General features: G+C 40.0%; 1 protein-coding gene and 1 long non-coding RNA gene across 2 annotated transcripts in view; one reads left to right on the top strand and one right to left on the bottom strand.

Moving 5' to 3' along the window:
• Nucleotides 1-6,731: 6,731 nt before the first annotated feature.
• LOC133254047 (uncharacterized) lies at nucleotides 6,732-16,654 on the bottom strand. Its single transcript, XR_009738540.1, has 2 exons — nucleotides 15,559-16,654; nucleotides 6,732-12,357 (listed from the first exon to the last, which is right to left on the bottom strand). It is a non-coding gene; the product is annotated as an uncharacterized LOC133254047 (long non-coding RNA).
• Nucleotides 7,030-18,395, top strand: part of SGK1 (serum/glucocorticoid regulated kinase 1) — a 111,216-nt gene continuing 99,850 nt past the window's right edge. The window contains exon 1 of the mRNA XM_061428036.1: nucleotides 7,030-7,692. Within this exon, the coding sequence (XP_061284020.1) occupies nucleotides 7,624-7,692 (69 nt within the window). The 5' untranslated portion in view covers nucleotides 7,030-7,623. The remainder of the gene's footprint in view (nucleotides 7,693-18,395) is intronic.

The following is an 18,395-nucleotide window of genomic DNA, read 5'->3' as shown; positions in this document are numbered from 1 at the left end:
TAACAGCACTTTCACTGTGTTACATTGATTAAAGAAGACACAAGCCTAATCAGATTCAAAGCGAGGGGTCATCAACCAGATCCAACCTGTCAATGAGAGCAAATTGAAGTATTAGCAACCATGTTTTAAAACTGTCATAGGCAGATATAAACACATAGATATAGAAATATGTACACATATGTGTATATCTCCTTTAATGTTCACAACCAACCAATTAAGTAGTATTATGTCTATTTTTAGCTTGCCTGGAATCACATAACTAGTAAGTTTCAGAGGCAGAATTCCAGTCCATCTATACAAAGCCATGCTAATTCTACTAAACCATATTAACTGGAGGGGAGACCCCATTCATTTCAATGTTTATTATTCCCACTCTGATAGTTTTGAGTTGACGTTATATACATGATGTCTGATTTCCCTTGAAAACAAAATAAGCCAAACTAGATGAAATTGTGTTCAATTTAAATAAGCATTAATTTACAAAAGAGATAAACCCCAGTTAAACTCAGAGAGTTTCAAATTGAAGCCAATCCCATTCAGGGATCAATTCACCCTAAGGCACAGCAATTTCTAGGATACTAAGATATGAGGCTCCTGGTTCTTTGTCTCTTCCGGGGCCACTCCCACCATTGGATCTCTACCCAGATCACTTACCCTTTTGATTTGAATTATCTGAGAAGCTGATTCAATTTTTCACTGCATGGACTTCTTAGAGAAAAAGCCAAAGATAGTGCCTGTAAAATGGAGAAAACATAACTCTGTTATAGGCTGCTAATTTCCCTCTAGCATCTTCTCAGTCAATACCAATCCCAGTAAACTATTGCATCATATACAGAGCATGGCAAGATGAATGACAAGAGCAACCCTCCAAGCCAGTGTTCATTTGTGCTCTCCATAGAGAAATGGTTAATGAACATCTTTTGGACAAATCAAATTGAAAATACAACTTCTGACCTCATTTTTAGGAGTCATATTGAACTTGATCTTAAAGGTTGAATGTTGAGAGAAAAAGGAGAGACATTGCTAAAAATATTCCCCACTGCCCAAAATTGCATCCAATAATAAGGTTATAAAATCCATTACCATCTAGAGTTTCTAATTCATTTCTCAAAGTCATTCAGAGGGCAATCTAATTCACAGATGATAATGACCTTTATAGAATGCTCTCCTGACCTGCTCTATTCATTCCCACTGAGTAGGTACACGTATGTGCACACAGAAGTCTGAATTTGTATGTTCTCCAGGTTTCCATCAATGAGACTTTTACAATGGCAAAGTCTTGCAGCCTGTTGAAAGCATCCTGACTCAGGAAAAAAGAGATCACTGTAATAAGGATCGTCAAGTCTAAAGGGAGTTCAAAGGAATATATCTTCTTTAAAATAAACAAGCTTTGTAGGTTTTAAATCCCTTGTATGATTTAAGTGAGGGAGCAGAAATAGATGCATAAATGTGAAATCTGGCAGAGCTGCAAATTCACTGTTTATGTTGAATGAATTATCACTAATATTCAAATGAGCAATTACTAACAAATTGATTTGTCCCCTTGGGCTACATGTTGTCACATTGTCACAAGGAGGAGCCAATTTTTTTAACACCCTCACTTCAGAAAAGGCTACGTCATAAATATGTTTGATATCTTTATTATGTGGAAACAATGAAAGAAAAAACAAAGGAAGAGAGGTCAATGTGTGTGTGGGTTCCTGTGTAGGGGAGCAGGCCCAGGTTAAAAGCAAATAACACAGAAATGTAGGGAGGTATCTTGAATTTTTAATCAGTTGCTACAGGGTCTCTTGAACTAAGGAACTAAATTTTGCAATTCTATCTAAAAATCTTTCAGGTAATAGAGATAAATAAAAGTCCAGTTTATTTGGTGATCTGGCTAAAACCATACCATGAAAAAAAATGTCAAGTGCCTTAAATGTGAACTAAATATTATCATTAGGTAAGATTTGCTAAGACAAATACAGGTCTTTGTATTAGATTGTTCTTTTTCTTAGAATGACTAGCATATACTTGACATTCAATAGATAGTCAAATCAGATAACATTGAAAATATATTTGCCAATTAGATCATTTTGCCAATTAGAGGAATATAGTTGATAAATATTATCTCTGTGAGGAAGCTGTATATCTATGAATTGCATGCCTTTTTTTTTCTTTTGTAAATATAGTTAGAATGAAAACCAACTCTAAGGCTGTAGTACTTTAGCCTTACTTAGTCTCTTATCTACAAAAGGGATGCCATTCTGCAAAGTTCCATGAACCCATTCTGGTATTGATTCTTCTTATGTACATAATTCTTTCTCTCAAAGAAAAATATCATGAACTGATATTCAAGGCTTAATTTTTCTTTTGTAACTTATCCTTTGATACATGCATGAATTAAATGAAAACTAATTTGGTGAAACCAAAGAATTCTAATTAAAAGAAAGATTCTTTCCTACATACAAAAATAAATCCATAATTCCCAGTGGGCTCTCCTAACTCCTAATTGCATACCTACCACTATGGCTGGAGTTTTAAGCAAACGATCCAGTCATCCGGGTCAAATAGGAATGTAAAACATTTCTCATCATGTGGTCTATTTGTGTCCTTTTCTCCTTAGGGACATTTGTCACTAGACAGATCTTTTGTTGTTTATCATTTTTTATGTTTTCCAGGTTGCTTTGGGGGAAAAAAAAGAATTCACATTCCATTTAGTAACTAAGCCTATGACACAAAAACAATTTGATCTATGGAAGGCGAACTTTCTAAAAAGTACTACAGCAGTATACCTGTCTTACTTCAGTAAAACCAAAAATGTCGAGTTAGGTATTATTTTACAAGGCCTTTTTATTAATACATATTATCTGATACTTTTGCTGCAGCATGGATGGACCTAGAAATTAACATATTAAGTAAAGTAAGTCAGAAAGAGAGAGAGATATCATATGATATCAATTATATGTGAAATCTAAAAAAAAAATAATAGAAATGTACTTATACACACAATAGAAACAGACTCACAGACATAGAAAATGAACTGATGGTTACCAAAGGAGAAAGCAGGAGAAGGATAAATTAGGAGTTTGGGATTAGAACATACATACTGCTAAGTCCCATCAGTCGTGTCCGACTCTGTGCGACCCCAGAGACGGCAGCCCACCAGGCTCTGCCGTCCCTGGGATTCTCCAGGCAAGAACACTGGAGTGGGTTGCCATTGCCTTCTCCAATGCATGAAAGTGAAAAGTGAAAGTGAAGTCGCTCAGTCGTGTCCGACTCCTAGCAACCCCATGGACTTCAGCCCACCAGGCTCCTCCGTCCATGGGATTTTCCAGGCAAGAGTACTGGAGTGGGGTGCCATTGCCTTCCCCAGAATATACATACTTTTATATATAAAATGGATAACCAATAGAGACTTACTGTATAGCACAGGGAACTATATTCAGTATCTTGCAATAGCCTATAATGCAACGGAATATGAAAAAGAATATGTATATACATGCAAAGCTGGATCACTTTGCTGTACACCTGAAACTAACATAACATTGTAAATCAACTATCTATTAATGAAATTTATTTTTTGCATTGATACTTATATGCATTGATGCATTTAAGGTCTCTCTAAGGCCTTATGAGGTAGACATAATGCATTTTGTTATTGTTTTACAGATGAAGAAACATGTTCAGTGAATTGAAGGGACTTATTCAAGGTCATACAATTAGGGAAGGGAGATTAGTAACCAGATCTTCCAAATCTCTCCATGTCTTTTATATATTGGTAGTCAGTCCTACCTATTTGCTTTATTTTATTATTTGTGTTATAGTCTAAACATTATACTTGAGAGGAAAAGTAAATATATTCCAAAAAGCAAATAGAGGATTAAGAGATTCTTTTTAACATGAGAGTTTTTTAATAAAAAAGATGTGTCATCCCAGGGTCTCAATGTCATTGAATCTTAAAGAACTGGGAAGAATTAAGGGTCATTGGGTCTAATTAGAGCTAATTAATAATGACGGGAGTTTACTTTATGGTTTAAGAATTTCAAAAATATTTAACAATTCTTACTAACGGCCTGGTGCCAGAGTCACTGATGTTAGCTTTACACAGTGTTTTTGTTTTTTTTTTCAATTCATTTAAAAAACGTTCATTGAATGCCTAGCATGGTCCAGGCACTATAGTGTAGGCTGAAGCTACAGAAATGAATGAGCATGTTCAATGAAAAAAAAAAAGTAAGAAAATAAATTACTTAAATTGAAACAAGTTTAATATGTAAGCAAGATGTTGTAAGAGTCCAGGAGTTATTTTCTGTTCTACCATAAGAGGTAGTCTATGGTCCTTTGTAGATACTAATGAGCTTGGCAAAGGAGAAATTTATAAAAAGCAGTCACTCTGAGCCTACCTGCAGGCAGTTTTATTTATGAAAAGAGAGGTAATAGATGAGAGATGCTTGCTTTTCCCTGAGAAGCCAACACAGTACAGTTAAACACATTATCTATTATTACAGATGATCAAAATATCATCTCAAATAATGGGCTACCTGATCTGGTCAGAACCCCTGCCCTTTGCTTCTCCTTCTGACCAGGGAGAAAGAGACCAACCTCTGACCAACCTCTACTTATTCTTTAAAGTTCTGAACTAACTTTGAGGAAAACTTCCCAGGCCTTCCTCTCTAAACCACTCAGCCACCCCTCCAAACCAAGGTGAAGTTAACACTTGTACATATAGAATCATATATAATTTATATCATTCTTATTATATAAAATATAAAGGCAGAAAGAGAAGATGGCAACAGAGGATAAAATGGTTGGATGGCATCACTGATTCAATGGACATGAACTTGGCCAAACTCTGAGAGATGGTGAGAGACAGGGAGGCCTGGTATGCTGCAATCCATGGGGTCACAAAGTGCCAGACATGCCTTGGTGACTGAAAAACAACAGTATATATTGCATAATATATGTTATTTCTAACACACAATAATATATCATTCTTTCAACAATATGTGTTTCTTTAGTGGGCTGTGACTTCATTAGGATATTTGCATTCACAGGACTTACCACAGGATCTAACATAGACTCAGGACAGTGTAGCAGCTCCAAAGGGGTGGCATATAGTGGTGAGGAGGGATAGGATTTAGCTTTATCCTCACCTCCTCTATGGTTTCTATCAACCTTCCCTTTTCACTCCAAATAAATGTACAGTGCACTTAAAACCAGTATGTGTGCTGTATCAGTGTGGAATCAAGGCAAGGTCCCTAGTTCCCACTTCCAACAGGGTCTTAGAGAGGCCTTCTTTTGCATATCACTCAAATTCAATTACTATCTCTTAAAATACTTTTAAGGAAGGGGCAGTATGAGAAACAGGAAAGAATTTGAATGGCCATGATTTATTTTAATCAGGTTTATTGAACTGTAATTTATATAGAGTAACATTTTCTTCCTTCATATATAAAGTCTGATAAATTTTGACAAATGCATAATCATATAATCCACCCCATCATCATGATAAAGGACATTCCTACCTGCCTCAAAAATTCTCTTTGGGGAGTTCCCTGGTTGCTTAGTGGTTAGGATTTTGTGCTTTCACTGCCATGGCCTGGGTTTAGTCCCTGGTAGGGGAACTGAGGTCCTACAAACTGCCTAATGGGGACAAAAAAAAAAAAATTCTCTTCAAACTACCAGAGTTTTAATGAACTCTTTAGAAGAACCCCCAAAAGCTATCACTGCTGGAGTTTAAATAATATATTCCTTGCATCTTGCACAACTTAACATATATCTCCAAAATAAAGCACTTATTTTTCTTCAGTTATAATACCATCATGTGGTTGTGTTACATTTTCTTTTGGAAATCTCAAAGCATTTAGCTAACAAGATTTCATTGTTATTCCCCACCAAACCTGGTCTAGCTCTAAAGATGTATATTCCAATTCAATGAAATCAGTGCATCTCTTTCCCAGTTAACCTTGCCACAGACCGTCTTATAAATATGTTAACAATGTTAGGCATATCGCTTTTAATGAGCTGCCCATTCATTTTATCAAGTAGACATTGTGCCTTTCCCTCATTTATTAACTATATTCCTTTGTGGTGACATTGAAAAGGCTCTACATCCTGGGGACACTTGCTCCATTTGGATATAATAGATACATGGAATGACACAGCACACAAGTGAATGACTAAGTAAATAAATGAGTGAATGAACGAAGGAGTGACTGTCTCCATTTCATGGATGAGGCACCTTCTGAGAGGCACCATGAGGTCAGTTGACTGGCAGAAAGCCACACACTGATGTAGCAGTGCCCAATTGGATGCCAAGATTGTTTTCTTTGCTCTCTCTATTTAGCTATCAACTTTGTTAAAAATCCCCATAAAATATCGACAGGAAAAAGTAAACATGGAAAAATTGGCCACACACAAACTACCTGGCTCTTCAAAATGAATTTAATTTGTAAAGAATAACATGAGTAAAAAATGAGGAAGGGTAGATTTTCACTGAATGGGGGGAAAACGCTTTCCCCTCTTATTCATTTTGAGTCCTCCTTTCTGTTAAATGGATTCAGTGACACTTTTTGGTAATGCCCTTTGTATTTTTTGCATAAGACACTTTGGATATATGCCCATTGTGTTCTTTTTTTAAACAGATTCCTTTAGTGGAAAATACACACATACACACACACACAAACTAATGTTCACAGTTGCCTATTATATTATGACAAGTAGGAAGAGAACACTAGCAAGGTTCTACATAATGAGAGATCATCCATTGTTACACTTTATTTTTCTCCACATTTGGACAGATCGGGAATAAATTTGATTAAATTTCCATTGAGAACCGTCCCCTCCCCGCCCGCAGGAATATGTATCAACAGAATTTCAATGAGCATAAAATTAAAACATTCTGCATGTTATAAGAAAATCTGATTTAAAGGATCCTAACAACAAAAAGAAAAGGGGGAAAAGCTATTAAAGTAAACCTCCCGAAGGGAGTCAACTGCTTTTCAGTGCATCCTGCGCTGATGCCTACTCTCCATCCGCGCTGCTCAGATATTCATGAATCGCTGTGTCTTCCAGCACTGCTTTCCCTCTCCCTCTGCTTTTCTGGCGCGGCTCTCCCTCCCCCTTCCTCCCCCCACCCCCCACTTTCCTCTGGCTTCTGCTCTTTCTTACTCCTTCTCTCAGCTGCTTAACTACAGCTCCCACTGGAACTTGCACAATCAAAAACAGCTCTCCTCTCCGGCAGCCTCCACAAGCGCATCACCTGGAGCAGAGCGACTCTCCCAGTGCACACGCCGCAGAACAGCCAGGTAGCTGGGGGCGCGCAGAGGGTGCCCTTCTCCTGCTGGGCAGCAGCCAGAGCCTCTACTCGGAATCCGGGGCATCCTGGGGTCCTGTTGCGGTGATGCCTGCCTTTCGGAGCAGTGATGGAAAGAGAAGAGCCACTGTCGGTGGAAACTGAGAGCGGGGAGAGGTTGCTGCAGTAGCCGGTGCTGCAGAATGTGTGAGTGAAAACCTAAGCCGCGCTGGATTCTCCATCCCGCTCGGTCTTCGTCAACTAGTCCAGGAGGCAAGTCGGGAACCAGATGCATTGACCAGGTGGGGGCCACCCTGGATCTGTTAACCGTGAAGTCCCCACCGTGGAAAATGGTAAACAAAGACATGAATGGATTCCCAGTCAAGAAATGCTCAGCCTTCCAATTTTTTAAGAAACGGGTAAGGACAGGTTTTGTTTGCTTCTTTTGTTTTCTGCTCTTGTCTGAAATGCCTTTGATTGCTTGCCGGAGGTAAGCCCGAGTTTCGGTGGCAAAGCCCCAAATGGAAGTCGTGTGTGTCTGGTCGCAGTTGTCCAGCTGGGAAATAGACCTGCCTTGATGCAGATTTGAGGGTGGGGGCACCTAGGCAGAGTTGCTTTGGGAGGAGGGGGTTGGGCTGAGATGTCCTAAGGATGGTTTAGAGCTGGGAATGGGAATTTCCCAACCAAAGCCACAAGATTACAAACAGTTTCAAAGAGAATTAGCCTGGGTACAGTTATCGGCTAGTTAATTTGGTTGGGGACTAATTCCGTGGTGCGCTCTCGCTCTCTCTTATCTTTGAAGGCTTCAACTTTTCCCACACCTTTCATTCACTCGGTCTCAAGTGCAGCTTTATCATCTTCTTGCCTCAGAAGCATCAGCTTCTAGCTTCCCAGATTCATCTGGCCAATAACTTGCTGAGTCCTTATCTATGGTAAAAATAGCAAAGGACTAGAATGACCTTTCAGAGAACTGATGGAGTCCAGCATTTTAAATCCTCTATTTCAGGTTGCCTCAATTTTACTTGGTACAACCGCCTTTCTTTTCATGGGCAGTGTGAATTCAAGTGATAATATGGGGTTATGCTGCTGTATACTTTTATTTCTTAAATTCTTGTTCTTCTGTTCAGGACGTTAATGATACATTGCTTGTAAATGAGCAAAGAAAAGGGAGGGGGCTTTCCTTGTGTTTCACAGTAAACTCAGTTCATTGTAATGGTCCCACTGGTGGTCTGCGTAAATCTGCAAATTTATACATAAGTGAGAGGTAAGAAATGAATGATTGTTAAGCAACTGATGACTGACATTCTTGTGGAGAGTTTCTTAAGCAACAGCAGCTTCCTCCAGCCCCCAGCTGCCCTGGTCTATTTGATACCCTAGGGCAATTCCATCAAAATGATTCTCTTCATTCATTCCCGGTTCCTTCATTCAGGTCTTCCATGTGCTGCTCCGGAAACACAGTCCTTCACTTAAACCACCAACAGAACACAGTGAACTACACACTGGGCTGGACTATGTCCTGCACCAAGTGGGCAAGCTGGGAAGGCAGGGCTGGGAACAGCATGTCAGTCCAGGTCAGAGGGCCAACACAGTTTCCCACACACCTGTGACTGAATTCCCATCAGTCGAGCTAAACCTTCCCTAAAGTCCATGGGTCAAAACATATTCATTAAAACCAAAGCAAAACCCACGTTGTCCTGGCTTCTGCACCGGAGGCCTCAGCACCTGGCAAGGAGGTCTCCCGCTGGAGGAGATTCAAGTTGAATTGGAGCAAGGCAGTGCCACTTCTCAGAGTCCACCATGTTTCTTCATTTTTCCCTGTAGCCAAGATATTTCTTTCCAAGGAAAGAGCACTTTGTAAAAAACAATTTCCAACACAGTAAACAAGTGTTTTGATAATAAATAAAAAATGCCATAGCTCATAACTCAGTAGTTAAACTCTTTACTCTCATTTAATTAATTAACTAAATGAATGAATTAAACTCTTTACTCTCATTTAATTAATTGATTGGTGGTACTAAGGGGACAGTGACGGTGATTTTTTTTGGTTGGTTGGTTTTTGGTTTGTGTTTATTTATTTACTTTAATACTTCTCAATCAGATATATTTAATCAACTGAGTAACTGTCAAGTAGATTTTAAGTTTTCTCTTATTTTCTTTGCTATCAAAATGTGCTATAATAACTGTTAATTTACTATCTAGTTTCTTTTTTGCTTAAAAGCAGAATTTAACAGTAGCCTTCAGTTGCTGCCTCTGTAGACCTTGCATTTTGCAAAGAACTAGCCAGGGTACTGATGTCTAACCTGAGTGCTTGCAGAGAGAAAGAACATGAAACCAAGATATGTAGGAGACCTAAGAGACATGGGTTCTATCCCTCCATCAGGAAGATCTCCTGGAGGAGAACCTGGCAACCCTCTCCAGTATTTTTGCCTGGAGAATCCCATGGACAGAGGAGGCTGGTGGGCTACAGTCCATGGGGTCCCAAAGAGTCAGACATGACTGAAGCGATTTAGCATGCACACACCCATCCAGCCCCGCAGCTTCATCTGTCTTTGAATCTGGATCTATCATTTTCTGGAGATAGTATCAGAAACCTCCCCTCTCGTTGTTCTTACTCTTCAAGGACAAAACAGCAGAATATGCCTTTGTGTCAAATCATGGAGGGCCCTAAGGGATAAAGTCTTTGATTCTTGTCCATACATTATCATTTCTGAAAGTTCATTTCAGTCTGTACCATGACTTTGCTATAGGTTTTGCTTTTTTATTCCTTTGTTTGTTTGGGGTCTTTAATTACACAGCTGATATGTAAATAAATGCATAAAACATTAAGATAATACCCAGGTAAATCCCTCTGCTTTTCTTATCCAGAGGTAAATGTTGACATCTATCTTTCCCAGATCTTCTCTATGCATCTGTATGCATATTTATATACTAGAATGCCTTTGTTCTCAGCTAAGAATAATCCATTTTTCTTATATTCTATTGTTGAAGTTCCACAGATTTCTGCATATTTTATTTTTAACCTACTTAGACAGTCTTACAAAATGAACCTTTGTCCAATGCCCACATTAAACCATGAATAGATCTTGGAAAAAACCCATAGATTTTTTAGGGCTTACTAAAAACATGGATTTTTTAGGGCTTACTAAAAACATGGAGGTTTGGACCCAAATTTTGATGGCAGAAAGCTTAACTAGTGCTTCCTACACCTCTGAGATATTTCACAAGAAGCCTAAGAAGGTCGCCAGAAGGGAAGGCAGAATGATCCACCCTGTGATTCATTTAGAAGAATAAGTGTAGCACCATTTATTGAGAGCTTGCTATGTTCTAGAAGTTATGGGTCAAGTGCTTTATACGTATTAGCTCATGAAATCCTCAGAGTCATCCTGTGAAGTAAGAAAACATTAAATGTGCAAAGCATGGCTTAAGAGAGATTAAACAACCAACCCAATATCACTTAACTAAAAAGTAGCAGAGCCAAATTTTTGATTTTCCTTGACCCAAAGCCCATATTCTTAATCCAGACTTTCTGTTTTTGAATCACATTCCCACCCCCTTTTTTCTTCCATAACAGAATCTGTTTTTCTCCCCAAGTAAAAATTTTATGCCATTATGCAATTTATAAAACCTACAAAGGGAACTAGTCTTCAGCTGACTCTCTCGAAGCTTCTTTCCAACCCTCAGTCATGACTGAGGCAGCTCTGGGGAACCCAGCCTCAAGGAACACAATCTAAAGAAAGGCAGTCCTGGTGCTAGTTCCCCCAAATCCTTTGGATTTATGCTTGCCACCGCCATGTCTTAAAAGCTCAACTAAATCAGCTTAATTCCATTTAGTTGAGAATAGCTAAGCTAAACTCGGTAAGAATTCTACTTCCATTCTGTATGTGTTAATGATAAGTTAACATTAAATGCCTATGGATTATTCTTTACTCTTAGAATCTCTGAAAAATTCATTTAAGATAAATGGAAAAATGTCCTTATCAGTTTTATTGTCAAAATCTAAGAGCTTTAAAAGGTATAGGGTTTGCTAAAGATAATCCATTTTCATGGATTTAAAGATTTGTTCATGGTTCAGATTCTTGCATGGACTGTAGCCTGCCAGGCTCCTTTGTCTACCTAATTCTCCAGGCAAGAATATTGGAGTGGGTAGCCATTCCCTTCTTTAGGGGATCTTCCCAACCCAGAGATTGAACCTGGGTTTCCTGCGTTGCAGGCAGATACTTTACCATCTGCGCCATCAGGAAAGCCTGCGTTATGACTCAGAAAACACCAAAAATGATATTATCTTCAACTTGATAACCCATTTTGGAAATTCCTTAGGTATGTAATCAGTTCAGTTCAGTCGCTCAGTCATGTCTGACTGTGACCCCACAGACTTCAGCAAGCCAGGATTCCTTGTCCTTCATCAACTCCCGGAACTTGCTCAAACTCATGTTCATCAAGTCGGTAATGCCATCTAACCGTTTCATCCTCTGTCATCCCCTTCTCCTCCTGCCTTCAATCCTTCCCAGCATCAGGATCTTTTTAAGACTTCTAAAGACAGAATCACATTATCTTTCATAACATTTCAGAGGATAACTAGGCAGGATGGAATTTTGGATTTGGAATACGCACCTTAGAAACTCTTTCACTGACCTACCTATTTTAAAGATGTAGAAACAGTGCTTGACAGGTCAATCACTTACTCAACTAAAATGGGGCTAAGCCACTCCTCACAGGTAGGCTTTTCACTTCCAGATCAAGTGTCTTTTTTTCTTTTTTTTATGCTCTCAAACTGGTTCAGTGCTTCAGGCCTCATTAATTCATTCTTTAAGAAATATAGTAGGGACAAAATCTAGTTCATCTTCCTAGTACTAACTGCCTCGTGACCACCAATTTTGACAAGACACTTCTTTTGAACTTGTTTTGACTCAGTATATCATGATTTTGTGCATTTGAACAATCAATCTTGCATTATTCTTTACTAATGACAATGTTTTATAATGACCATCACTTATGCTTACCCCAGTGGCTCAGCGGTAAAGAATTCGAGTTCAATGCCGAAGATGCAGGAGACCAGAATTTGATCCCTAGGTCAGGAAGATCCTCTGGAGTAAGAAATGGTAACCCACTTGAGTATTCTTGTTTGAAAAATCCCATTGAAAGAGGAGCCTGGCGGGTTACAGTTCATGGGGTCACAAAGAGTCAGACATGACTGAGAGACTGACCACCACCATACTTACACAGCCCTAATATTGTTGATCACTGCTCTAAGAGGCCGAAGTATGTTACACATTTAATTTCTCAAACATGAAAAGTCTATGGGAGATACTATTGTTATCCCAATATGGTAGATGAAGAAGTGTCATGGGCCGAGGTAGAGGGAGTAATCCTACATCATACAGCTAGTTTGTGGGAGAGTCAGGGGTTGGATCAAAGCATATGGCTGCAAACTCTGTATCCTTTACCACTGCACATCCTATCTGTGATGTTAGACAATCCAGTGTGGTCGAAAGAGACTTGAAGAGGTCTGATGGCCCTAGCTTCCTCCTTTCTCTAAAAATGATGGGGAATAAAGCAAAGGGTTTCAGGCTAGTTATTATGTTTCTTCTAGTGAAGCAGAGAAATGAGATCAACCTCCTCTGAAGTGGTTATTCTACACCACTGTTTCTAAAACTTCATCCCTTTATATTTTACTTCCCTTGACTGTTCTATTTGTTGCTGTTCAGTCGCTAAGTCGTGTCTGACCCTTTTTGACTCCATAGACTGCAGCATGCCAGGCTTCTGTGTCCTTCAACTCCTGAAAGCAGCTGAACTGGAATGATAATAAAAGTCATTTTCTTATGGAAAGCTCTTTACGTCTTCTCAGGGGGCTAGCGTTTACTGAATGTTTCCTAAGGGTCAAGCCTCGCTAGTATAACACTTTACTGGTATAACTGTCACAATCACTCCATTACTCCCATTTCACAACCAAAGAAGCTGAATCAGAGGAGTAAGCAGTCCAAGGTCATGGTGCTAGAAAGAGGTATAGCCAGAATCCAAATTCAGGCAGTCAGCTTTAGCACCACCAGTATTTCCATTGAAGCCACTGCAGTAAATGACAGTGAGGCAATCACCTCTGTAGGGATGTAAATTCCATCCAGAGAGGATTATGTGGGGTGGAGGGAAGTGGGGAGATCATGGTGGTCACAGCTGTGGTGAATGACATCTCCCACTGGACTCCTGGAATGACCTTCCACTGGAAGACAGTAGGAATCAGAAGTCTGTCTTGGATTTATCCAAAATATATTTAATTATACTTCTTGAACTCCTGGTGGCTCAGAGGGTAAAGCGTCTGCCCACAATGAGGGAGACCTGGGTTCGATCCCTGGGTCGTGAAGATCCCCTGGAGAAGGAAAAGGCAACCCACTCCGGTACTCTTGCCTGGAAAATCCCATGAATGGAGAAGCCTGGTAGGCTGCAGTCCATAGGGTCACAAAGAGTCGGACACGACTGAGCGACTTCGCTTTCACTTTCCTGAAACCACAGTGGAGATTTCAATGGCTTCTACTGTACTGTCTTCAGCAGTAGCTAAAGTCTGAGCCATTTGAGTCACCCCTGTGTGCACTCGAGGGCATAGAACACAACTGCAGTCACCCTGTGCTGTAACCCAGGACCCACCTGGAGCTCCCATAGGGCAGGAAGGTCCTTAAGGATAGAGAACCCGTTACCTTGTTCTCTGTATCCCCTCCTGTGTGTGCGTGTGTTAGTTACTCAGTCATGTCTGACTCTTCATGACCCAGTGGACTGTAGCCCATCAGGCTCCTCTGTCCATGGACCTCTCCAGGCAAGAATAATGGAGTAGGTAGCCATTCCCTTCTACAGAGGATCTTCCCAACCTAGGAATCAAATCTGGGTCTCCTGCATTGCAGGCAGATTCTTTGCCATCTCAACCACTTCTATATTTCTAAGTAGTCAAACCATATTTGTTAAATGAACGTATGAATCAAGTAAATCAATGAATCCTTGTATTAAGTGATCCCTAAGTGGTTGCCTTGTCCTCCTGTTTCTGTCTTGAGATAGATGAATGGCTTAGGAAGGTAATGCATTTTAATTCTGTGTTTAGATGTGGATATTATATGTGAGGACTTTGAAAAATAACTTAAATCCAACTCAAAGACAAGTTGTCACTACACTTAGCAGCTGGCAAGGAACCTTGAACTCAGCTCATTTTATGATCAGTGCTCACACCACAACTTCTTTTCTGTAATGATTTCCTTGTCAGGACAAACAAGACAGACACAGTCATGATTCATTACTCTCTTTTGATTTTATATTAATATAAATCACTGACTTCAACACTATATGTTATGCATTGTATATTCTCTTACCTAGAATCCTTAAAGCACCTTCCCAGTTATTATGGTTTTTCCTCATTTTTCAAAGTGATCTTAGGAGCCCCTTAGTGTGAAGAGAACTTTGAAGTCAAGAGGTCTTTCCTGCTTTGCACAGTGAGTCTTAGGGGGTTTGGACTGGAGCAGGGACTGGTTAGGTTTGGTTGTGCTGGGGGATGACTCTTCAGTAGCACAGTACACAGGTAAGGAGTAGCAGATATTTGTCACTTTGGCAGTTCTCAAGAAAGCCCTGGATAGTTAGGCTCTCATTCTGCCACAATGCTTAGAAAATCTTGTGAAAGGAAAGTGAGTTCCTTAAAAGTTCCACTTTTTGGAGAACAAGTACACATCAACTGTTGTAAGAGACATTCTGAGTGCACCCATATCTTATGATCTATAAATGCTTAACAAGATAAAGCAAATCTAAAACAGCATGGCGAGTCACTGAAACACATGCCCTCATTTGGAGATTTCTGATTATAGAAGTGTAAGGGGAAGAACTGATAAGAACTGAATGGATAGAAAAGCTTAATCAGTAATTTAAGTGATGCTAAAGATAGTTTTAGAAGTGTAAGGGGAAGAACTGATAGGAACTGAATGGATAGAAAAGCTTAATCAGTAATTTAAGTGAAGCTAAAGATAGTTTTTTATTAAAGGAAATATCATGATGTTATCTTTTTTAAAGTGTGATGTATTTTTATGCACACTAGATAATCCAAACAGTTAAGCAATACTCCCCCCACCCCCGCCCCCGCCCTGGCCGTGCCTCGAAGCTTGTGGGATCTTAGTTACCTGACCAGGGATTGAACCCCAGGCCACAACAGTGAAAATGCTCAGTCTTAACCATTGGACCACCAGGAAATTCCTGAAGTCAATGTTCTTAACACTGGCAGATAAGGAGAAGCCTCCTGGCTTACATGGGATGCTGTTTCCTACCTGCTAACTAGAACCTTGGTTCCTAGCTTGGAGCATAGAATCTTCACCAATGATGGGGTAAGGATGTATATCCCTTGCATGGAGTTGAAGAAGGCTAAGTTCACAGGGCATACAGTTTCTCAAAGGGCTTTAACTGGAGCAGTGGCCACTACTTCTCTGGAGAGTCCCATCCTTCAGAAGTCCAACCCTTCCTAGCAGAAAAGCAGGCTGCCCAGGTCCTTAGACTCAATGCATCCGCCAGAGCTGGGAACAAGAAAGTCATCTGCCAGACACCTCCCCAGATCCTTGGTCAAGGGCAGGTGGCCCCAGCCATTAGCCAACTTCCTCTGGCAGCCTACACAGTGAGCTGGCAAATTTTGAAAGCTTCTGTGTAGGAGGAAGAGAAGAAGGAGGCACGAGGAGGGCAATGGCGAGAGCAGACAGCCAGGGGGGCTAGGTGCTGCCTTGGCTTCCTTCTGCAGCGGCTCCGGCATTTGCGGACAGGATTACTATTAGTGTTTGTTTTCTCTCACACCTATTTCTTCGCAGCATTCTGAAATGATTTCATAAGTATTTACAACAAAGAGAAATGAAAATCAAGGCTGTAACTAGGACGGCAGGAGAATCTTCCCCTGGTGATGCAAGATGCCAAAATATTACTCTAATTGCTTTCCAGAGCCTGCTGTGACATTTTTCTGGGAAGAGTCCGCTGAGCTATTTTTACAGCACGGGGGTCACCTTGGTCTCTTTTGTCCTCCTAAGTCAGGGCAGTCACCCAAAATGCCTTTGTTTGGGGGATGACTAGTCATAAGGTTCTTTTCTTTTTCTCTTCCTCTAGCCCTCCTCTTCTTTTCTCTTTTTCCTTTTCTCCCTCCACCTTCCTCCATCTCTTTCTCTCCTGTCTCTGAAAGATAGGCTCACATCAAGGCCAAAGAGAGGAAAGCTTGACAGAAAATACCCCTAGACTCGTGTTCCACAGGAAACAGGGAACCTGTGTTCTTCTCATTCAGTGGCTTCAGGAATATCTTGCCACCTCTGAGTCTGGTAGAGTGAAATCAGCCAGTATCAAAGATCCTAACAGCTCCAAGATATTAGTTTCTAGAAACAGCAAGGTAAAAAGGGCCCCCAAATAGTTAAAACATTTTAAGACTCAAATTTTTGTGGAACCAACTTTAAAATATTCTGAGAAGGAAAAAAAATCAAATTGTTCGATATGTAAAAATATGTATTTTCAACGTTTTCTAGTCATAAATATCTTTTCTATAGATTGCTTTTTCTGAAAATTGAATATCCTTTGAAGCCTAAATCTTTCTAGACTAGTACTAATTTGGGTTATTTGTGGGGGGAAAAAAGTGTAAGAAAGAAAACTGAGTATGTAGCTTCTAGAGTAGTTAAAAAGATTCAAGTAAAGCTAAGCTACAAAACAATGGAGTAGAATGAAAGTAAAGACATTAAAAATGAACTTTCTTTAGAGTCTCTTATAGCTTCTCTGAAACCTAGAATATAAACTCCCTGAGCCCAGAGATTTTGTCTGTCTTATTCAGAGCTTTGCTTGAGTGTCTGGTACATAATAGTATAATATGTAGTAAACATATGTCAATAATATATGTTTAATGGATCAATAAAAACAAAAGGGTTTGGGAGGGCAGACGAAGTGTAATTATAATAACAATACTCGGTTAAACAGAGAGGGCATTGATAATGAGAAAGAATTTAAAGAAAATCTTAGTGTCCATTTTTCACTGCTTTAAATAGTGCCGACATGGCAACCCATAAAAGTGAAGAAGCACTAGAACCCAAGGCATTAATGAATTAAAATACTCTAACACAGGTAGTGAAACAATGTTTTTGTTTGGTCAGTCTTGGTACAAACTAGATTTGAGCACAGAACTTGAAACTGGATTCTATTTTGATGATTGGGTTAGTATTTTTATGCTGTTAGATGTAAACGATTTTTTTAATATCCTTGTAATAACAAGAAAAGCTGAATGAATATATTGAAAGTGAGAGTGAAGTTGCTCAGTCGTGTCCGACTCTTTGCGACCCCATGGACTGTAGCCTACCAGGTTCTACCATCCATGGGATTTTCCAGGCAAGAATACTGGAGTAGGTTGCCATTTCCTTCTCCAGGAGATCTTCCCGACCCAGGGATTGAACCTGGGTTTCCCGCGTTGTAGGCAGACGCTTTACGGTTTGAGCCACCAGGGAAGTATTAGTGTTTTACTGAAGAATATGTTTAGCGGAATTGCAAGGCTTAAGGAGTTAAGAGATATCAAAGACATTAGTCAGTTCAGTGTAGTCGCTCAGTCGTGTCTGACTCTTTGCAACCCCATGGACTACAGCACGCCAGGCTTCCACTCCTGGAGCTTGCTCAAACTCATGTTCATCAAGTCGGTGATGCCATCTAACCATCTCATCCTCTGTTGTCCCCTTCTCCTCCTGCCTTCAATCTTTCCCAGCATCAGGGTCTTTTCCAGTGAGTCAGTTCTTCACATCACGTGGCCAAAGCATTGAAGTTTCAGCTTCAGCATCAATCCTTCTAGTGAACATTCAGGACTGGTTTTCTTTAGGATTGACTGGTTGGATCTCCTTGCAGTCCAAGGGACTCTCAAGAGTCTTTTCAACACCACAGTTTAAAAGCATCAATTCTTTGGCACTCAGCTTTCTGTATAGTCCAACTCTCACTGCCATACATGACTACTGGAAAAACCATACCTTTGACTAGACGGACCTTTGTTGGCAAAGTAATGTCTCTGCTTTTTAATATGCTGTCTAATGGGGGAGCTTGGTGGGCTGCCGTCTATGGAGTCGCACAGAGTCGGACACGACTGAAGCGACTTAGCAGCAGCAGGTTGGTC

The sequence above is a fragment of the Bos javanicus genome, chromosome 9 (genome assembly GCF_032452875.1).
Source record: "Bos javanicus breed banteng chromosome 9, ARS-OSU_banteng_1.0, whole genome shotgun sequence".
Lineage (NCBI taxonomy): Eukaryota > Metazoa > Chordata > Mammalia > Artiodactyla > Bovidae > Bos > Bos javanicus.
Note: the sequence above shows the minus strand (reverse complement) of the source record. Positions and strands in the feature narration are given on the sequence as shown.